This window comes from Mirounga angustirostris, unplaced genomic scaffold, assembly GCF_029215605.1.
Source record: "Mirounga angustirostris isolate CCGP_5_RB_7025 unplaced genomic scaffold, mMirAng1.0.hap1 SCAF_16, whole genome shotgun sequence".
Lineage (NCBI taxonomy): Eukaryota > Metazoa > Chordata > Mammalia > Carnivora > Phocidae > Mirounga > Mirounga angustirostris.
Window position 1 is genome coordinate 54,561,776 of NW_026991724.1, and position 22,725 is coordinate 54,584,500.

The following is a 22,725-nucleotide window of genomic DNA, read 5'->3' on the forward strand; positions in this document are numbered from 1 at the left end:
ACACCGAGGGTATGACCGCACATTAGGCCCTAACTCCCTGGAGTTGCAAGGAGTCTGGGGAGGGCAGAGATAGACTGGGAGGCACTTAATCCTGTTCATATCTGTCCCCAGGCTTTTCCGATTTTCCCACCGCGTCTGCCCACAGCGGGAGCGCTCGCTCCAGCCAAGACACCGAAATCAGGTGGTGGCGCTGTCCGTGGTGCTGAAGCAGAATTCGGTCTCAAGTTCAGGAATAACTGGGCTGTGAAGAAGGGTCTCAGTCCAGGAAAGCAGCTGAGTCAGGACTGGGCCCAATTGGAGTGAGAAAACCGGGGAGGAGCAGGCCCCTCTCCTCCTCCTTCTTTACCCCGCAGGCTAAACTGAGCTCTGCCAAGCAGCTGAATCAAAGCCCTTAGCAGCCTATCTCTAGACTTCGTGTTATGTTAGAAAAATAAAGCCCTATTTATTCAGGTTCCTGAAAGTCCGCCTTCTTATAACTTAGAACAAAATGCATTTCTCATTGATACATTATGTGGGAAGTGGAGATGATTCTTCCAATTCCATCTGAAGCCAACATGACATTTTCCAAAAGTGCCCTACTCATTTAAATATCCCAACAACACATTAAGAGTGCCTGATATGGATGAAAGACCTAAATGTGAGATAGGAATCCATCAGAATCCTTGAGGAGAACACAGGCACCACCCTCTTCGGCCTCAGCTGCAGCAACTTCTTCCTAGACCATCGCCAAAGGCAAGTGAAGCAAGGGCAAAAATGAACTATTGAGACTTCATCAAGATAAAAAGCTTTCTGCAGGGCACGTGGGTGGCTCAGTTGTTAAGCGTCTGCCTTTGGCTCAGGTCATGATCCCAGGGTCCTGGGATCGAGCCCCGCATCGGGCTCCCTGCTCCGCAGGAAGCCTGCTTCTCCCTCTCCCACTCCTTCTGCTTGTGTTCCTTCTCTGGCTGTGTCTCTCTCTGTCAAATAAATAAATAAAATCTTAAAAAAAAAAAAAGCTTTTTGCACAGCAAAGGAAACAGTCGAATAAACCAAAAGACAACCAAGAGAATGGGAGAAGATATTTGCAAATAACATATCAGAGAAAGGGCTAGTATCCAAAATCTATAAAGAACTTAATTAAACTCAACACCCAAAGAACAAAGAATCCAATCAAGAAATGGGCAGAAGACATGAATAGCCATTTCTGCTAAGAAGATAATCCAAATGGCCAACAGACACATGAAAAAGTGCTCAACATCACTCAGTATCAGGGAAATATAAATCAAAACCACAATGAGTTACCACTTCACACCAGTCAGGATGGCTACAATTAACCACTCAGGAAGCAACAGATGTTGGCGAGGATGCAGAGAAAGGGGAACCCTCCTACACAGTTGGTGGGAATGCAAGCTGGTGTAGCCACTCTGGAAAACAGTATGGAGGCTCCTCAAGAAGTTGAAAATAGAGCTACCCTCTGACCCAGCAATTGCACTACTGGGTATTTACCCCAAAGATACAAACGTAGTGATCTGAAGGGGTATGTGCACCCCAATGTTTATAGCAGCAATGTCCACAATAGCTAAACTATGGAAAGAGCCCAAATGTCCATCAACAGATGAATGGAGAAAGAAGATGTGGGGATATATATATATATAATGGAGTATTATGCAGCCATCAAAACCCCCCCCCCAAATCTTGCCATTTGCAACAACGTGGATGGAACTAGGGGGTATTATGCTAAGCGAAATAAGTCAATCAGAGAAAGACGAGTATCATATGATCTCACTGATATGAGGAATTCTTAATCTCAGGAAACAAACTGAGGGCTGCTGGAGTGGTGGGGGGGTGGGAGGGATGGAGTGGCTGGGTGATAGACATTGGGGAGGGTATGTGCTATGGTGAGTGCTGTGAAATGTGTAAGACTGATGAATCACAGACCTGTACCTCTGAAACAAATAATACATCATATGTTAAAAACAACAACAACAACAACAACAAGATAGTAGGAAGGGAAAAATAAAGTGGGGGGGAATCGGAGGGGGAGATGAACCATGAGAGACTATGGACTCTGAGAAACAAACTGAGGGTTTTAGAGGGGAGAGGGGTGGGGGGATGGGTTAGCCCAGTGATGGGTATTAAGGAGGGCACGTATTGAATGGAGCACTGGGTGTTATACGCAAACAGTGAATCATGGAACACTACATCAAAAACTAATGATGTAATGTATGGTGACTAATATAACATAATAAAATAAAAATTTTTTTAAATGCAAAAAAAAAAAAAGATACAAATGTAGTAATCCGAATAGGCACCTGCAACCCAATGTTTATAGCAGCAACGTCCACAATAACCAAACTATGGAAAGAGCCTAGATGTCATTGACAGATGAATGGGTAAAGAAGATGTGATATATATATAATGGAATATTATGCAGCCATCAAAAATTGAAATCTTGCCATTTGCAACGCTGTGGATGGAAAAATAGACTTTTTTTCCCCAAAGATTTATTTACTTATTTGAGAGAGAGAGGGAGGGCAGGGGAAGGACTTTGCGGGGCTCAATCTCATGACACTGAGATCATGACCAGAGCCAAAATCAAAAGTCCGACTCTTAACTGACTGAGCCCACCCAGGCACCCCATAAGACTCTCCTTTTAAACTATTCATCCTAACTCTGAGTAAAAGGGACCTATTCACCCCTGCTGGGGAATCACAGCTTTGGAAGTTATGCCCTGTGATCTCTTTATTTGCTGCGAAGAAAGTTTCTTTGTGTGACAACTCCACGTGGTGTAGTTTCTGACGTGGAGAACAAAGGCAAAAGGAAATGTAGATACAATTAAATTCCTTATAACTTGCAGCCCATTGACAAATACTTGAGGTAGGCAGAATACGACCTCCCTCCAGGAACTCCCAACTATCTTAATGTTAATGCCTTGCTAGAGGGAAAAAAACAACCTTAGCTTGGCAATAGTCAGGCCTCCAGGATCCTGTCTTCTTTAGCATGCATATGAAAATCCTTTTGGAAACTTCCTTTGTCTTTACCTCCCCCAACTCCAAAGGATATAATCAATTGCTCCTTAACAATCCCAGTGCAGCTCTTTCTGCCCTTGGGTCCTGTCCCCATGCTTTAGTAAAACCACCCTTTTTTTTTTTTTTGCACCGAAAACCTCTCAAGAATTCCTTCTTGACCTTCCGCTCTCGAACCCCACTTCAGATCACATCAGTTTCTGTGACTCATCAAGGAGGGAACTCACGTTAGTTCAGTTAAAAAATGACCTTAAACAATTTTCTTGGGCATACCATAGGAACCTAGTATTTGTTGAATGAATGAAATAGAATATTTTTCTCATGTAACAGCTCATTATGTAACAGCACTGTTTTAAATATTTTGCCTATGATAATTTAATTATTTAATCCTCACAACTTCATGAAACAGGAAATCGAAGTATGGAGAGGTTAACTAACTGGCCCAAACTTGAACATCTGGCTTTAAACCCAGGCAGTCCAGCTCCAGAATCTTTGTGCTTAACCATTATATCTGCTGTAGTAAAGACGTTAGGGTTTGAAGCCAACAGCCAAGAAAGAATTCTTGAAAAGTCTTTGTGCAAAAAGGTGGGTTTATTTTATTAAAGCACAGGGACAGGACCCGTGGGCAGAAAGAGGTGCCCTGGGGTCATGAAGAGTGGTCCACAATATACTTTCAAGTTGGGAGGGGGTTAGGGATAGCGTAAGGCTCCCAGGTATTTTGGAAGCAAGGTTTCCAGGACCTTGAGGGGGCTAACTATTGTTGGGAAAAGGTCATTTATTACGTCTAATAGGACTTTAGTCCTGAGACCCTTCAGATGTATATCAGTGGGCCATATGCTTAGGGGATGATTGCCAACACGTATCTTGGGGGGTTTAGAGATAAAGGAACTTTCTAAAGGAATTTTTGTATGTTAAAGTAGACTTACAGAATTCTGGGGGTCGGGCTGAGGTTGCCTTTTGCCCTTAGCAAAGTATTAACATCCAGGCAGTTGAGTCCCTAGAGGAATGTCACTCTGCCTGTTTCAAGGACTTGGTGGGCTGTAGGTAGTAAGGAAATTTAATAATTTTTCTTCTGCCTTTGTTCCCCACATCATACCTACTGCAGTAAATGGCTGCAGAACTTATAAATAAACTACCTCCGAACACCGGGTCTGGCTTTGTCTCTTCTCTCACCTGCAAAGCACTGGGGAGTGGCTCCTATCAGTTCTGAAGGGCCAATCCCTGGGTTTGGTCTGCCTGATTGTCAGCAACCCCGGCCCGGCTGAGCAGGACCCTGGAGAGGCAAGCCCACAGCCTACCCAGTCGTCAGAGCCTGCGGTTGGAGCTGCTTTCGGGGGAGTCTGGTGGTGGAGAGGGGCTTGACTGCCAGGCTCAACACCCGCTGAGCTCCCATTAGCCTCTCCTTACAGGGTGAGTCGTGGTAGCGAAGAAGGGACAGAATACCTGGAACCGGTAAGCCGCCATGATAACTACTGGCAGAGTGTGGCGTCACAGCTTCTACCGAGCATGCGCACCGTTCACTCCCGGCGCGCCGAGAAGCCGGGTCGGGGAATCTAACCCAGACCGGAAGTGGCCCAGCGCGGCCATTTCGCTTAGGTTGTTAACTACTTCTGGGCCGTCTCCCGCCCGTGTGGGAGGCTGAGGTGTTTGGGACATTAGCAGTGGAGATCCTGTGGGGTCTGTGAGGGGGACTCGGCTTGGGGTGAGTGTGAGGGGCTCGGGGGACGAATGGCGAGGGTCTGCGGAGTGAGTGACGGGGTCCTCAGTGCAGGGGTGCTGCGAGACGAGCGGCATTTTCTAGCCCGAGTCGGGTGGTCGGCTCGGTCATTTTCAGGCTTTGCGTGTTTCCTGTACGTGTGGAAGTATTCTGGGGATTTAAACTCTTAAGTGTGTGTGTAAGGTTCTAAAATTTATTTTATTCGAGAGAGAGAGCGGGAGCAGGGGCGGAGGGGGAAGCAGACCCCGCGCCGAGCAGGGAGCCCGATGCGGGGCTCGATCCCGGGACCCCGGGATCATGACCTGAGCCGAGGGCAGTCGCTCAACCAACTGAGCCACCCAGGCGCCCCATGATTTTATTTATTTAAGAGAGAGAGAGCAGGAGAGGGGGGAGGGTCAGAGGGAGAAGCAGACCCCGCGCCGAGCAGGGAGCCCGATGCGGGGCTCGATCCCGGGACCCCGGGATCATGACCTGAGCCGAGGGCAGTCGCTCAACCAACTGAGCCACCCAGGCGCCCCATGATTTTATTTATTTAAGAGAGAGAGAGCAGGAGAGGGGGGAGGGTCAGAGGGAGAAGCAGACCCCGCGCCGAGCAGGGAGCCCGATGCGGGGCTCGATCCCGGGACCCCGGGATCATGACCTGAGCCGAGGGCAGTCGCTCAACCAACTGAGCCACCCAGGCGCCCCATGATTTTATTTATTTAAGAGAGAGAGAGCAGGAGAGGGGGGAGGGTCAGAGGGAGAAGCAGACCCCGCGCCGAGCAGGGAGCCCGATGCGGGGCTCGATCCCGGGACCCTGAGACCTTGACCCGAGCCGAAGGCAGACGCTCAACCAACTGAGCCACCCAGGCGCCCCATGATTTTATTTATTTAAGAGAGAGAGAGCAGGAGAGGGGGGAGGGTCAGAGGGAGAAGCAGACCCCGCGCCGAGCAGGGAGCCCGATGCGGGGCTCGATCCCGGGACCCCGGGATCATGACCTGAGCCGAGGGCAGTCGCTCAACCAACTGAGCCACCCAGGCGCCCCATGATTTTATTTATTTAAGAGAGAGAGAGCATGAGAGGGGGGAGGGTCAGAGGGAGAAGCAGACCCCCCGCCGAGCAGGGAGCCCGATGCGGGGCTCGATCCCGGGACCCTGAGACCTTGACCCGAGCCGAAGGCAGACGCTCAACCAACTGAGCCACCCAGGCGCCCCCCAAGTGTGTCTTAGTGTCGAATTCTGTATTGTTGGTCCTTGGAACTTGCTCGCTTGAGGACGGCGAACGTGCTTCTGGAGCGGGGCTTGGTAGACGGTACCGGGGGCGTTGGCGGAGTGCCTGGCGGCCGCGATTGGGCGCAGGAGCTTCAGAGGTCGGGGGACTTTGAGGGTCCCCTTGTAACATCGGGGAGCAGTGCTTGGTGACCTGCAGAAATCAGTGGGGTGCTAAGGGTAGCATATGCGAGCCGATGGACTGCAGGTCTGGGTGGTCAGTTATGGGGGTTTTGAGGGCCCCCCTTAGCTCCCTGTGGACATGCTCAGTACTTGGCAGTTGAACAGCTGATGATGATTTCCTGTTGGGGTGCATCCGTTGGAACCCCGTGTTGGGAATTATTCGGGGTCCTGTGGAAATCACGCTCCCTGGGAAACATACCGGCAGCCTGCGTAGCCTGGGCTGTGCCAGTGCCTGGGGGGCGTTTCCTGACCTTCTGGCAGTCCTGTGGTCCGCTCCGGGGGGGTATCTGGAGGTCAGTGCTGTCAGGGACTGCATTTGGGTGTGGAGTTGGCAGGCAGTTCATTCTGTACGGTCCAGACGCGGTAAGTGATCCAGGGTCCTGGTGCGTGTCTGCAGGTTTTCCAGGTGAAGGTGGGGGCCGAGGACAGGAAATTTAAGTTTTAGCTTTGTTATGGGGCGCCTGGCTGCTCAGTCGGTGGATGAGCGTGTGACTCGACCTGCGGGTTGTAAGTTCGAGCCCCACCTTGGGTGTAGAGATTACTTAAAAATGAAATATTTAGGCAAACAATGAATCGTGGAACACTACATCAAAAACTAATGATGTGGGCGCCTGGGTGGCTCAGTCGGTTAAGCGGCTGCCTTCAGCTCGGGTCATGATCCCAGGGTCCTGGGATCGAGTCCCAGGTCGGGCTCCCTGCTCGGCGGGAAGCCTGCTTCTCCCTCTCCCACTCCCCCTGCTTGTGTTCCCTCTCTCGCTGTGTCTCTCTCTGTCAAATAAATAAATAAAATCTAAAAAAAAAAAAAAAAACTAATGATGTAACGTGTGGTGACTAACATAACATAATAAAATAAAATTAATTTTAAAAATGGTAAATAAAATAAAATATTCTTTTTTTTTTTTTTAAAGATTTTATTTATTTGACAGAGAAAGACACAGAGAGAGAGGGAACACAAACAGGGAGTGGGAGAGGGAGAAGCAGACTCCCCGCCGAGCAGGGAGCCCGATGCAGACTCGATCCCGGGACTCCAGGATCATGACCTGAGCCGAAGGCAGTCGCTTAACCAACTGAGCCACCCAGGCGCCCCAAAATAAAATATTCTAATAAGAGAAAAATATGAGAAAAGTCTGGGCTGTCTAGGATGGGCGCTGAAATGTCCAGAAGCTTGCACAGACATACCAGCATAACCACCTCAGAGCCTCAGCTCTCTGAAGGCAACAGGAAGTGGAAATGGTGTTTATGGAAGCTGACAACGGAGGGGACCACAGGAAATAGAGGTGGCTGTGTGCAGGGTGTAACGAGGCAGAGGAAGGACCGATTACCTTTTCTCCCGTCTGCAGACTGACCGTAAGGCAAAGCATGTAACAGCTTCAGTTCCCTCATCCTCATGCCTCAAAATGGGCATAATCACGATCGTAATGTTTAGTGGGCAGGGTTACGTGAAAATTAAACAGCGTATTTACCACATGCCAGGCAGGTGCTGAAGGCTTAATAAGACTCATCACATGTCCCGATGCCTGCGATAAAAATGTGCCTCCTCACTTTGGAAATGACAAAGTAGTATCTTCGTTATTCGCAAGGCTAAAAGGTGGCAGAGCTACAATTAAACCTTCATGTAGTCCAAACTCTGTGTTTTGTTTTGTTTTAAGATTTGTTTATTTTAGAGAACACGAGTGCGGGGAGGGCCAGAGGGAGAGAGAGAATCCCAAAGCGGACTCCCCACTGAATGCGGAGCCTGACGTGGGCTCCATCCCAGGACCCTGAGATCATGACCTGAGCCGAAATCAAGAGTTGGCTGCTTAACTGACTGAGCCACCCAGGCACCCCAGAACTCTTCGTCTTTTATTTTACCCTGATTAATAACTGGTTGGATTCTTCTGAACTTTTATTCCATAGTATCTAGCCCATGGCCTTCCCCTAGGGACCCTCAAAAATATTTGTGTGGAGCACATGTTAGAGGAGTGACCATGTGAGCATTGTCTCTCCAGGACTTCCTGGTGGCTTTGCAGAGCCCAGGGGTCAGACCACATCATTGAGTCTGCGGGTCTCTCTTCACAGCCTAGCCAGATGTTCCCCAGCAGCTCTGATCGAAGCCTCCAGATGCCCACCCAGCTTGGAGGTCCTGGGAAAAGTGGAGTTGGCAGCAAGAGAAACTGAGAAGTGAAGTCCAGGAGAGACATGCCTGCTGACGAGAATTTGCCCCAAATGTGCCAGGTCCTGGGTCCACAGGAGCAGGATGGACCATGTGAGGTAAGCAGGAGGAGCCCCAGGGACGGTTCTCCAGAATTTGAGGGCAGACATGAGAAGCAGCAGATTCTGGACCCCCGTTGCTGAGACCGTGTGCATCCTCCTGCTGAGAGCGGACCACGGGGGCTGATGTCCCCTCATTCACAGGCCTTCTGTATAATAGGGAAATGCTAATTCCTTCCTGCTCAGCTCGGAAGATCCTTCATCCACCACTGGGTCTTTGCATATTCTCAGCTGGTCCCTATCTGACTTCTTACCTGCTTGGTGGGGGTTGGGTCGTTTCCCCTCTGTCCTCATGGTTTATAGAATCATAGGATACTAGAGCAAAAACCGTTTTAAGGACGTGTGGTTTTGCCTGTTTTAAAAGATGAATAAAAATGCCAGAGAATAGTGTTTCCAAATTGCCCACAGATACGGTATTTGATATTGGGAAAGAGAAAGGAAGATTCTTGGTTATACTCAAGATTTCCTGAAATTCCAAGTTAGTCTGTGTATTTATTTATTTATTAAAGATTTTATTTACTTATTTATTTGAGAGAGAGGAAGAGAGAGTGTGAGCACGAGCAGGGGAAGGGGCAGAGGGAGAGGGAGAAGCAGACTCTCCACTGGGGGAGGAGCCTGACTCAGGGCTCCATTCCAGGACCCCGAGATTGTGACCTGAGCTGAAGTCAGATGCTTAACCGACTGAGCCACCGAGGTGCCCCTAGTCTGTGTATTTAAAGACACTGTGTTTTAAAACAACAGTGAGTGCATTGTTGACCTGTGATAGGTTTATAATCAAAGTTACAGAGAGATGTTCTGTTTTTAAGAAACATAATAAATGCATGGTTTATTACCATTGTGAACCAGTACATTGTGAGATTATATATTTCAGTAATGTTTTAAGTAATCTCTGCCGACAGAAACATTTGATAATAGAAAACATTGAAAGAAAGGAACATTAAAACTATTACAGTAAATGCCAAGTAAAAATCATTTAAAAAATTAAAAGATACTGCCCCAAATATTTAAAAGTCATTCTTAAAATGAAAACGTAAAACACCCAAATTTGAAACAAAATTGTCGAGATCTTTATTGTGTGACTGTGTTAGCTCGCTAGGACTGCTATCACAAGGGACCACAGATTGGGTAGCTTGAACAGAAATTTATTTTCTCGTAATTCCAGAGGCTAGAAATCCAAGATCAAGGTGTCAACAGGGTTGTTCCTTCTGTGGTATCTCCTTGGCTTGTAGATGGACTTTTTTCTGACTGTGTCCTCACACAATCTTCCTTCTGTGGGGGTCTGTGTCTTAATCTCCTTTTCTTATAAGGACCCCTGGTCATATTGGTTTAGGGCCCACCTTACCTCATTTTAACTTAGTGACCTCTTTAAAGAGCGTGTCTCCAAATACAGGCACATTTTGAGGTACTGGGGGTTAGGACTTCGACATAAGAATTTTGGGGGGTGGGAGGAGCTTGGAGGGGAGGGGCGCCTGGGTGGCTCAGTCGTTAAGCGTCTGCCTTCGGCTCAGGTCATGATCCCGGGTCCTGGGATCGAGCCCCGCATCGGGCTCCCTGCTCAGCGGGAAGCCTGCTTCTCCCTCTCCCACTCCCCCTGCTTGTGTTCCCTCTCTCGCTGTTTCTCTCTGTCAAATAAATAAAATCTTTTTTAAAAAAAATTACATTGTAGGAAAATGCCTTTCATTTTGCATTGATGTAGGTTGAATTGTTAAGAGTGTGATTGAAAGCACGTTCAAGTGGGTGTTACAATATAGGTTACTTCATATTAGCTCATTCCCTTTTTTTTTTCATTTTTTTTTATTTTATTCTTATGTTAATCCCCATACATTACATCATTAGTTTTAGATGAAGTGTTCCATGATTCATTGTTTGTGCACAACACCCAGTGCTCCATGCAGAACGTGCCCTCCTCAATACCCACCACCAGGCTAACCCATCCTCCCACCCCCCTCCCCTCTAGAACCCTCAGTTTGTTTTTCAGAGTCCATCGTCTCTCATGGTTCGTCTACCCCTCCGATTTCCCCCGCTTCATTCTTCCCCTCCCGCTACCTTCTTCTTCTTCTTCTTTTTTTTTCTTAACATATATTGCATTATTTGTTTCAGAGGTACAGATCTGAGATTCAACAGTCTTGCACAATTCACAGCGCTTACCAGTAGCTCATTCCCTTTTATATGATGAAAATAATTTTGTCTACTTGCCCTGGTTTTCATTTTGCCATTTCAATAGATAACTCCTTTTGCTAATTCAGATTCTCAGTCAGCCTGTAAATAAAAACGGCTGTCTTTGCAAGCAGCGCCCTGTGGCAGATGATCTAAATGGTCCAACACGGTATGAGTTTGCTAGAGCAAGAAGGTATAACCTAGTTCCCTGGTCTCCATAAGACCACGTGTTCCAGCTTAAAAAAATAAATAAATAAAATAACAGCTGTCAAGATTGTCTTTCTCCTCAGAGGCAATGAATTTTTTTTTTTAAAGATTTTATTTATTTATTTGAGAGAGAATGAGAGAGAGAGAGCACATGAGAGGGGGGAGGGTCAGAGGGAGAAGCAGGCTCCCTGCTCGGGACTCGATCCCGGGACTCCAGGATCATGACCTGAGCCGAAAGCAGCTGCTCAACCAACTGAGCCACCCAGGCGCCCGAGGCAATGAATTTTTACCCTATTAACTAAATATGTGGGTATTTACCTCCCAGTCTTTTAATGACACCCTTACACAGCTATGTGATACTGAGATTTATGAGAAACCTGTGTATTTGGTCATCGTCCAGCACAGCTCCCCAAATCCTTGGAATTTCCTGAGCTACAAGCAGTAGGAGCATCTTCTGTCACAATATTTAGTCTTGTCTTCAGTTCTTGGCAGGGAAAAAAAAAGCTGCAGAGCCATAAAGGTGAAGTGTGTGTCTTGTTGTTTATAACAAACCCCTTTCCACCACAACTGGGTTTGTGTAAATAAGGTGAAGTTTGGAAATCCTCCAAGGGTGGTGGTTGCCAAGGGAACCAACCCTGTGATTAGAGGATTGGGACTTTCAGTCCCACCTCTTCACCCCCAGAGAGGGGAGAGGGGCTGGAGGTGGAATCACTTACCAAAGGCCAGTGATTTACTCAATCATGACTATGAAATAAAGCCTCCGTAAACATCCAGTGGGTTTGGGGAGCTTCCCGGTTGGTGAGCACGTGGAGGTACCCCAAAGTGGTTCACCTGGAGGGGGCATGGAAGCTCCCACATACCTTGCCCCATGCACCTCTTCATCTGGCTCTTGATTCGTATCTTTTACTGTCTTTTATTTTTTATTTATTTTTTATTTATTTATTTTTTAAAGATTTTATTTATTTGACAGAGAAAGACACAGCGAGAGAGGGAACACAAACGGGGAGTGGGAGAGGGAGAAGCAAACTCCTTGCAGAGCAGGGAGCCTGATGTGGGACTCGATCCAGGGACTCCAGGATCATGACCTGAGCCGAAGGCAGTCGCTTAACCAACTGAGCCACCCAGGCGCCCTTTTACTGTCTTTTATAATAAACCGTTGATCCTAGTGAGTAAACGGGTTTCCTTAATTCTTTGAGCTGCTCTGACATACTAATTGAGCCCAAGAAGGGGGTCGTGGGAACCTCTAATGTAAGCCAGCCAATCAGAGGTACAGGTGACAGCCTGGGCTTGTGACTGGCTCCTCCAGGGGTGGGGCAGTCATGTAGGACCGAGCCCTCACCTGTGGGATCTGACGCCACCTCCAGGTAGATGGTGTTAGAATTGAGTTGAATTGTAGGCCACCCCACTGTAGGAGACCTGCTTGGCACGGGGAAGGGGGCATCCCTCCCTCTACACGTATGTTGGGATTTGGTCTAGAACTGGAAAGAGCTACCTCAGTTTGGAGTTTCGATTGAGCGCTCTTTCATATCCTCACCCTCGGAACTCACATGCTTTTCACGCCCACCCTTCCTGGAGGGGGATCAGCTTTTGGTCAGATCAGTGTTCCCTATTGTAAAGGAAAATCGCTTCTCCTGCGTGTCTCCTTTACACACACAGAACACTGCGCTTCTGACTCTTCTGGTCTCCAAACGTGTGGGGATTTTTTCCCACGCTAAGCACTTCCCTGTGACACCAGCTGGGTGTCCTACAATTTGTCAGCAGAAATTCCTGGAATTCGAAGATTTGATCCCAGGCAAGGGAAAGCGTCATTGCCATACAGTTTGCAAACTGGGGAGACAACAGCCTTCGGCTACAAAAGGAGGAAGGTTTAGGGTTAAATAGGCAAAACCCGCAAGTTCTGTGCCCTTACCAGGGGTGGTCAGGCTCAGGTCCCAAACTTCACCCTCAAGAGCAGCATGACAAGCAAGATGCAGCTCGCGGTTTGGCAGTGGCTTCAGGACGTGGTGGCCGATGAGGAGCATGATAACATGTTGCAGGGCTTTCTCTATGAATTTTGTGCAGGCTTGTCCCGTCAGGCTGTGCTGACTGGTTTTGTTTCTCACAGTCATCCAGCCTGGTTAAAATTATAGCCTCTCTCCCTTGACATGAGGGAACCCATCATGTCCATTACCTGTTGCTGTCTAATTGTTGGGGTCTTGTTCTCAAATTTAACTCAATTCTGGCACTATCTACCCATAGATAGGGTCACATCCCACAGGTTAAGGGCATAGTCTGACAAGACAGCCCCTCTCCCCTTACTTCAGATGCCAGTCGCAACTCCGGTTTGTCACCAGCGCTTCTGACCCGCTGGCCTTTGGAGGTTCCCATAACCCCTCCTTGGGTTTGATTAATTTTCAAGATTAGCTCACAGAACTCAGGAAACCCATTTAGTCACTAGGTTACTGGTTCACTACAAAGGAGATTAAAGGATAAGAATCAACAGCCAAGGGGCGCCTGGGTGGCTCGCCTTCGGCTCAGGTCATGATCCCAGGGTCCTGGGATCGAGCCCCGCATTGGGCTCCCTGCTCTGCAGGAAGCCTGCTTCTCCCTTTCCCACTCCCCCTGCTTGTGTTCCTTCTCTCCCTGTGTCTCTCTCTGTCAAATAAATAAAATCTTAAAAAAAAAAAAAAAAAAGAACCAACAGCCAAGGGCGCCTGGGTGGCTCAGTCGTTTAAGCATCTGTCTTTGGCTCAGGTCATGATCCCAAGGTCCTGGCATTGAGCCCCGTGTAGTGCTCCCTGCTCAGCGGGGAGCCTGCTTCTCCCTCTCCCTCCTCGTGCTCTTTCTCTCTCTTAAATAAATTAATCTTAAAAAATAAAATCAACAGCCAGATGAAGAGATACACAGGGTGAGATTCCAAAGGAATCTTCTGTCCCCATACAGTTTGACACCTGGTTGGGTGACATATGGAAGTGATCTGGTTCAGCAGCCTGGAAGCACTCATTGGCCATTGGTGATTAGTTCCTGCCTCCAGCTCTTCTCCCCTTCCTGGAGGTCAAGGGGTGGGGCTGAAAGTTCAAACCTCTCATCACTTGGTTGGTTCCCCTGGCAACCAGCCCCCCATTTCCAAAACTTACCTCCCTGGCATAAGAAAAGACTACCCTTGGGCACCTGGGTGGTTCAGTTGGTTAAGCGACTGCCTTCGGCTCAGGTCATGATCCTGGAGTCCCGGGATCGAGTCCCGCATCGGGCTCCCTGCTCGGCGGGGAGTCTGCTTCTCCCTCTGGCCCTCCCCCCTCTCATGCTCTCTCTCTATCTCATTCTCTCTCAAATAAATAAAATCTTTATTAAAAAAAAAAAAGAGGGGCGCCTGGGTGGCTCAGATGGTTAAGCGTCTGCCTTCGGCTCAGGTCATGATCTCAGGGTCCTGGGATCGAGTCCCGCATCGGGCTCCCTGCTCCTTGGGAGCCTGCTTCTCCCTCTGCCTCTCTCTCTCTCTCTCTCTGTCTCTCATGAATAAATAAATAAAATCTTTAAAAAAAAAAAAAAAGAAAGATGGGGCGCCTGGGTGGCTCAGTCGGTTAAGCGACTGCCTTCGGCTCAGGTCATGATCCTGGAGTCCCGGGATTGAGTCCCGCATCGGGCTCCCTGCTCGGCGGGGGGGTCTGCTTCTCCCTCTGACCCTCCTCCCTCTCATGCTCTCTGTCTCTCATTCTCTCTCTCTCAAATAAATAAATAAAATCTTTAAAAAAAAAAAAAAGAAAAGACTACCCTTTATCGCTCTCCTCACTTAGGAAATTTCAAGGGTTTTAGGAGCTCTATGCCAGTAAAGTAGAACGAAGACCGGCCCAGTAGATGGCAGGATATTTCTAGAAACGTTTTAACCCCCCCACCCCCAAAATACAATATGAAATGGGTGAGTTAGTGGAAAGCCATATAGATCGTGGTGAAAAATGATTAAAAACAAGTCTACCGGTAGCATCTCTATTCACCGGTAGTGAGTAATTGACATCCGGTCTGTTGTTACAGGGATCGGTGTCATTTGAGGACGTGACCGTGGACTTCAGCAGGGAGGAGTGGCAGCAACTGGACCCTGCCCAGAGATGCTTATACTGGGATGTGATGCTGGAGATCTACAGCCACCTCCTCTCCGTGGGTGAGCACACCTGACCCGGGATCTTGGATGGACCTCGTTAAGATTTCCTTTCTTGTTGTGGAACGCAGTAGGGCATCTGAATTATGTAATCTGTTTGCCTTTGATTTGTCCTGGGTTATTCATTCCCTTAGGACACCTCTGACTATCACTTTGTTCCTAGTGAAAGATGTTGACTTTTCTGATGAGCCCATACAAAGGTTTGCTGAATGGCCTGTAAAGCCCCAGACCACATCCAAATCGGAGATTCTTTCTCATTAACAGGGTATCACATTCCCAACCCAGAGATTATTTCCAGGATGGAAAAAGGAGAGAAGTCATGGATAAGAGGGGCTCAGCTCCCACATCAGAGGCATCGAGGTGAGTGACTACTACCTGGCCGACGTGGATATCTTTGGGGCAGGGGGGCGTTATTCAACTTGCCACACTATCTGTCCCCGTGATGGTGGGCTGTACATTGCCTCCCACTCCCAGTTTCTGACTAACGCTGCAATACATTATCCTGTAAATGCCCCTTAGAGGAAGGTGTAAGAATTTCTCAGAGGTGAACGCTCAGGAATGGGATTCCCCGACCCCTGGGTAGAAGTGTAGTTAATGTGACTAAGGAAACCATTCTGCTCTTCAGATGAGCTGCATAACCTACGCTTTCATGGGAGAATGCACAAGGATTCCCATTTGTGCGTCTTGCCTGCCAGCATGGCGTTTATCAGATTTCTTATGGCCCATGTGATAGGCGATAGGGGTGTTTCTTGTTTTAATTTCATTTTTAGATGTTAGAGCATCTCCTCATATCTGTCATCTGATTGGGTTTTCCATCCGTACGTGGCTTTTGTCATCTTGTTGTGTCCATGGAGTTTTTTCTTACGGCCTTTTTTCCTTTTGATTTGTCCCCTGAATTCATTGGTTTTTCTTTTCTGTGCTGGATCTTCTTTCTTGTTTCTTCTTTTCCCCGGATTGTGGCACCTGCAGTTCAGGGCCCCTGTGCTTCCCTCTGATCATCCCTTCATATAGGAATTACCTTCAAGGGCCCTTCTATTCGGAACACCGAGGCCTCAATTTTTTCTGGTGATCCCTGGATCAACCCCCTCCAGTCCCTGTGCCTAAACCATTCTCTTACCTTATTCAACCACATGGCGGACACTTCCCGTGGGATGACTCACTTCCTCTATTTTTGGGAGATTGGAAATTGGAATCCTCACACAAATCAAACATGCTTTTCGCCTTACACATTTTGCCAGAGTCTCCTGCGTGTCTTGGCTGTTCCACCTCAGTCTTATTTAGAAATCCAACCATTTCTGGGGCACCTGGGTGGCCCAGGTGGTTAAGTGTCTGCCTTCGGCTCAGGTCATGATCCTGGGGTCTGGGATTGAGCCCCACATTCTTCTCCCTCTCTCTCTGCCTGTTGCTTCCCCTGCTTGTACACTCTCTCTGTCAAAAATAAATTAAAATCTTTAAAAAAAAAAAAGAAATCCATTTTTTTGAATGTGCAATTTAGTTGACCCTTTTTCTTAATCCCACTGGTCTCCCATAAGTTAGCTCCCATTTCCTCCTGCTTGTTTTTGTTCCTAATGGGTTTTGTGGATTCCAGTCATTGATGAGGTCAGTCAAGATGCCATTGACAGATTTTACTGATACTTTGTTTTTTTCCTGAGATTTTGATGGAAAAATAGAGTTATTACTATGTAGGATTAACAGAGTCTTTTCAGTGACATTAGCATCGTGGCCACATATTTCTAATTTTAAGTGTAGCTGAAGAGTTTCGTCACTCATGCTCTATTCTGTTGGGTTCCTGTTTTCTTCCATGTCTGCTACAGAGACATATGTATGATATATGTAAAGGTAGAAAATATATACTATCTAAGAACACTGTAAATATCTGGGCATGAACCTACTTAAAATAAGAAAATTAAAAAAAGATGGTTGAGATCATAAATTTTATATTACATGTTTTTTACCACACATTTTTTTTAAGATTTTATTTTTTTTATTTTTTTTTAAAGATTTTATTTATTTATTTGAGAGAGAGAGAATGAGAGAGAGCACATGAGAGGGGGGAAGGTCAGAGGGAGAAGCAGACTCCCTGCCGAGCAGGGAGCCCGATGCAGGACTCGATCCAGGGACTCCAGGATCATGACCTGAGCCGAAGGCAGTTGCTTAACCAACTGAGCCACCCAGGCGCCCTAAGATTTTATTTTTAAGTAATCTCTACACCGAACATGGGGCTCAAACTCACAACCTTGAGATCAAGAGTCGTGTACTCTACTGACTAAGCCAGCCTGGCACCCCTCTTTTTCCTTTTAGCATCTGTTCTATACTAGTAAATTTGATGATCAATGACTCCCATTCTTGGTGGGAAAAATGGTATATTAGGTAGTGTAAGGCTGAAAGTTACATGGAGAGACCAAGGGTCAGTGTGATAATTTCTAGAATAATTTCTTTCCTGTAAAACAGTTAAAACAAGCAGGTCAGCAGGAAGCCTCATTTCTTGTCTTCTTCAGGTGTATTAAGTTTCTCCCTTGCTGTTGTTGTACTCTGCTTTATGATGCTGTCGATCTGTGTGATTGTGCCTGGCATCCACAGGCAGGTTCTACCAGGAATAAAAGGGGTGGAGGGCATTGAGAAGCTTGTGGTCTTACCACCCAGGCCAGAAGTGGTGCATAACGTCGTATGCATACTCCATCAGCAGAAACAGCCTCACTGTCCCACCTCATTGCAAGGGCACTGGGAGCTGTTATGTAGCTTGGCAGCCACATACCTGGTCACAATTAACTTCTATGGAAGAGGGTGACGCAGATTTCAGGGGACAGCTTGCTTGTCCACTCTTTTTTTTTTTTTTTTTTTTAAGATTTTGTTTATTTGACAGCGCACAAGGCAGACCGGCAGGCAGAAGGAGAGGGAGAAGCAGGCTCCCCACTGATCAGAGAGCTGGATGCGGGGCTCAATCCCAGGACCCTGGTATTCATGACCTAAGCTTAAGGCAGACGCTCAACCAACTGAGCCACCCAGGCACCCCTTGTCCACTCTTCCAATTTACTTTTCTTGGGTTAATAGGTTCAAGCAGGGCGCCTGGGTGGCTCAGTTGGTTGAGCAACTGCCTTCGGCTCAGGTCATGATCCCGGAGTCCCGGGATCGAGTCCCACATCGGGCTCCCTGCTCGGCGGGAAGCCTGCTTCTCCCTCTCCCACTCCCCCTGCTTGTGTTCCCTCTCTCGCTGTGTCTCTCTCTGTCAAATAAATAAATAAAATCTTTAAAAAAAAAAAAAAAAAAAATAGGTTCAAGCAAACACATTTCAGCTCCCTGGAGAGTTGAGTTTGGGCGTAGGTATTCTTTCACTGCTTGGCCGTGTCAGGGTTGGAGCTTTCTTACTTCTCCAGAGGATTTATAGGGCAGATGGATTTGGGATTGTTTCTAACAAGTGAGAGTAAACTGGGAAGTTAGTGATAATTTAGATGTGAAAGCTAATGAAGAGCCATCCTCTGAGCCCCTCCTTTTCAAGCCTTGGCTGTTCCCAGATGTTGCCCTGTCATACCCTTGTCTGTATTTTCTGTCATCGCAGGTGTGTGTATAGGTATCTAGACCGCGTGCCTGCGTAAGTGGAGCCAGCTTAGAATTAGAAATTCTAGGGGCGCCTGGGTGGCTCAGTCGTTAAGCATCTGTCTTCGGCTCAGGTCATGATCCCGGGGTGCTGGGATCGAGCTTCGCATCGGGCTCCCTGCTCTGCGGGAAGCCTGCTTCTCCCTCTCCCACTCCCCCTGCTTGTGTTCCCTCTCTCGCTGTCTCTCTCTGTCAAATAAATCAATAAAATCTTTTTTTAAAATGGGGATATCTGGGGGCACCTGGGTGGCTCAGTCATTAGCGTCTGCCTTCGGCTCAGGTCATGATCCCAGGGTCCTGGGATCGAGCCCCGCATCGGGCTCCCTGCTCCGCAGGAAGCCTGCTTCTCCCTCTCCCACTCCCCCTGCTTGTGTTCCCTCTCTCGCTGTCTCTCTCTGTCAAATAAATCAATAAAATCTTTAAAAAAAAAAAAAAGAAATTCTAATCTGATTTTCCCCAGAGCTCCGCAGGGTGATTTTGGTCAATTACTTAGAGATTCTGTGCCTCCTCCTGTTCATCTGTGAAACGGGGAGAGTAAGCGCAGTTACCTTGTGCAGGGTTGTGAGGATTTAAAAGAGTTTCCGTGCGCACAATGTAGAACACTATTTGGCACATGCTGCGTGCTGTATCCAGACAGGCGACACATAATGAAGGCAGGGTGGCTGTCTCCTCTCGTCGTCACCCTCATCACCATCATCATTATTATCATGACTCAGCAATTTGTGTTCACCCTCAGTCTGCTCCTATGATTTCTCCTCCATCCTCTGCTAACTTGTGTCTCTTTCATCTTCTTTTTCTCCTCTAGAAGGGGTGTTTGGACTTAAAACCTCCCAACAGAAAATATTTGAAAAAGCTTCATTTCACGATGATAAGGAAAGTGAAGTCACAAGAGATGGTTCGTGGTGTTCCATTTCAGAAGACCTGTGGGAACATGCCAGTCGTACAGTGAGGAGTCAGTGGAAGCAAAATGAACCTGCACAGCGTGGGGCCTTCCTCAACAGGAAAACACTGGATACAAAGAGAGACCGTGAACGGAAAGACTCTGGAAAAATCATTCATGTGAGGCCCCACCTTGTTTCTTCGCAAAAAAGACCTCATAAACATTGCTCATTTGCAAAAAGTTTGAAGCCTAACCTAGAAGTAAATCATCAAAATCAAAGCGACAGCACAGAATGCCTTGATGAGCTTGTTGGCTCTGGCCAGCTGTTCACCCGTAGCTCTTCCCATGCTGGCTGCAAGGGTATCCATCCAGGAGAGAACTTCTGTGATGGGGATCAATCAATGTACGAAAGTCCTCAGCCGTAAACAGCCACGCACACAGCATCACATTCGTAATCAGGAGAAACCCAATAAATGTGCCGAATGTGGGGGGGGCTTCCCCCAGAAGCCACCCCTCGAGCAGCAGAGATTCCATAGCGTAGAAAACCTCCAGGAATGCAGCAGATGCGCAAAGGGCTTCACCCCACAACCAAAGCTCGGTGTGTATCTGACAGATCACACAGGTAACATTCCTTACATCTGTAAGGAATGTGGGAAGGTCTTCATTCAGAGATCAGAACTGATCACACACCAGAAAACGCACACGAGAAAGAAGTCCCATAAATGCCACGAATGTGGGAAAGCCTTTTTCCAGATGTTATCTCTCTTCAGACATCAGAGGACTCACACTAGTGGGAAACTCTACGAATGCAGCAAATGTGGGAAAGGCTTCTCCCAGAATTCAACCCTCGCCATCCATCAGAAGATTCATACGGGTGAGCGCGAGTACGCATGCAGTGAATGTGGGAAGGCCTTCACCCAGAAGTCAACGCTCAGCTTGCACCAGAGAATCCACTCGGGGGAGAAGTCCTATGTGTGCATTGAGTGCGGGCAGGCCTTTGTCCAGAAGGCGCATCTGACTGTTCATCAGAGAGGCCACACCGGAGAGAAACCTTACCCATGCCACAGCTGTGGGAAAGCCTTCATTTCCAAGTCACAGCTTGATATACATCACCGGATTCATACTGGGGAGAAGCCTTACGAATGCAGTGACTGTGGAAAAGCCTTTACCCAGAAGTCACACCTCAACATCCACCAGAAGATTCACACCGGAGAAAGACAACACATATGCAGCGACTGTGGGAAAGCCTTCAACCAGAAGTCCATACTCAGCATGCATCAGAGAACTCACACCGGGGAGAAGCCTTACAAATGCAGCGACTGTGGGAAAGCCTTCACTTCCAAGTCACAGTTCAAAGAGCATCAGCGGATTCACACCGGAGAGAAACCCTATGTGTGCACCGAATGTGGGAAGGCCTTCAACGGCAGGTCAAATTTCCACAAACATCAGATGACGCACACCAGAGAGAAAACCTTTGCCTGTTACAAATGTGGGAACGCCTTTCTCCAGAGATCAGAATTGATGGCACATCAGAGAACGCATGTTGGAGAGAAGGCTTATGAATGCTGTGACTGTGGGAAATCCTTCAGCAGGAAACCACAGCTCCAAGTGCATCAGCGGATTCACACGGGAGAGATGCCCTACGTATGTTCTCAGTGTGGGAAGGCCTTCAACAACAGATCCACTTTTAATAAACACCAAACTACTCATACTAGAGACAGGTCTTATTAAAGCAGTTATTGTGTGAAAGGCTCTACCCAGAAATCAGTTCCTCATATGCATTGGCATACACATAAATGAACCAAACCCTAAATTTCTCAAAGAAGAAAAAAAATCTCCCAAGCATCAGATTCAGTTGTAGGTTATAGAATCCCTGATTCTGAAAAACTCCAGGAATGCACTGCATGTTGCAGAGTTACACGTTATTTGATGTGAAAGAAATGACTCAGAAAACAACTTTTAAGAATGAGGGTAAATGTCCATACTCATACGAGCCTCGTTAAGGATTATAAAATTCATCTGGGAAGAAACCCCGACTAACACATTGAGAAGCGTGTTTCTCTAGAAAGTAGTACAAGACAGACTTTTTTTTACCAGATCATTTATAGGAAAATTTGTGAGAAATTAATGATAACCCTGTTGAATATGGAATATCAGTATTTTCAACGTACTAGCAAACTGAATGACCAAACGGTAGTGTAGGGGGGGGGGTCAGGTCAGCACATACATACATAGATACGTATATACACCCACATAATGCTCCGTTCTGTAGTGTTTGTTGTAGGATATCACTGCATAGCAGAGGTGTGGAAAGATTATATGCTTTTTTAAAGGATCTACTGTAATTACAGTTATCAAATTTATTCCCGATTGAATATATCCTGAGATTGCACAGTCAATAATTATTAATTTCTTTATATATACAGGCATAGCTACCTCATTGTATCGTGCTTTGCAGATACTGCGTTTTTACAAATTGAATGGTTTGTGGCAGCCCTGCGTCGGACGAGTCACAGTGCTATTTTTCTGACAGTATTTGCTCCCAACATGTCTTGTCACATGTTGGTCATTCTTGGAATATTTCCAAGTTTTTCATTATTATTCTGTTGGTCGTGGTGATCTGTGATCAGTGATTACGACTCACTGAAAATTCAGAAGATGGTTGGCTTTTTTTAGCAATGAAGTGTTTTTTAATAAGTATACACTTTTCGGGGCACCTGGGTGGCTCAGTTGGTTAAGCGACTGCCTTCGGCTCAGGTCATGATCCTGGAGTCCCGGGATCGAGTCCCGCATCGGGCTCCCTGCTCGGCAGGGAGCCTGCTTCTGCCTCTGACCCTCCCCCCTGGGAAACCAAAAAATTCACTTGACTTGTTTTATTGTGACATTCGCTTTACTGCGTGGCCTGAAACTGAACCTCCAGTGTCTCCGAGGTATGCCTGTCTTGACACGTGAATGTACTTTTTTGGTAAATGTGTAAATGTGATTTTGTAATGGATACTGGTCTTCACAGGGCACCTTTTCTCTTTCATGACCCGCTCAGCTCTATCCACCCCACCCCACTCCCCGTTTCTTTCCACCTCCGCCATCTCTGGTGAGCACCTCCATAAATGACCAGTGTTAACCTTTCAGTATGGACTTTTTTATATTTTTATACAGGCTCCTAATCATTAACACCAGGAGTCGGCAAACTGGCCATCAGCCAAATAGGATCGGCCACCTGCTCTTTTAAATAAAAGTTTTGGGCGCCTGGGTGGCTCAGTTGGTTAAGTGTCTGCCTTTGGCTTGGGTCATGATCCTGGGGTCCTGGGATGGAGCCTCTCTGCTCAGTGGGGAGCCTGCTTCTCCCTCTCTT

At 47.3% G+C, this 22,725-nt stretch overlaps 2 protein-coding genes across 2 annotated transcripts in view; one reads left to right on the forward strand and one right to left on the reverse strand.

Moving 5' to 3' along the window:
* LOC123841638 (sialic acid-binding Ig-like lectin 13) overlaps positions 1-4,476 on the reverse strand; it is a 42,795-nt gene extending 38,319 nt beyond the window's left edge. Inside the window, exon 1 of the mRNA XM_064581777.1 lies at positions 4,179-4,476. The gene's annotated coding sequence lies outside the window, so the exon portion shown is untranslated. The remainder of the gene's footprint in view (positions 1-4,178) is intronic.
* A 103-nt stretch (positions 4,477-4,579) lies between these two features.
* Positions 4,580-22,206, forward strand: ZNF175 (zinc finger protein 175). The gene is given in 7 exon segments (XM_064581758.1): positions 4,580-4,707; positions 7,062-7,500; positions 8,212-8,403; positions 14,776-14,902; positions 15,164-15,259; positions 19,299-19,765; positions 19,767-22,206. Coding segments are annotated over 5 exon segments (2,169 nt in total). The 5' UTR covers positions 4,580-4,707; positions 7,062-7,500; positions 8,212-8,331; the 3' UTR covers positions 21,174-22,206.
* The last annotated feature ends 519 nt before the right edge of the window (positions 22,207-22,725 follow it).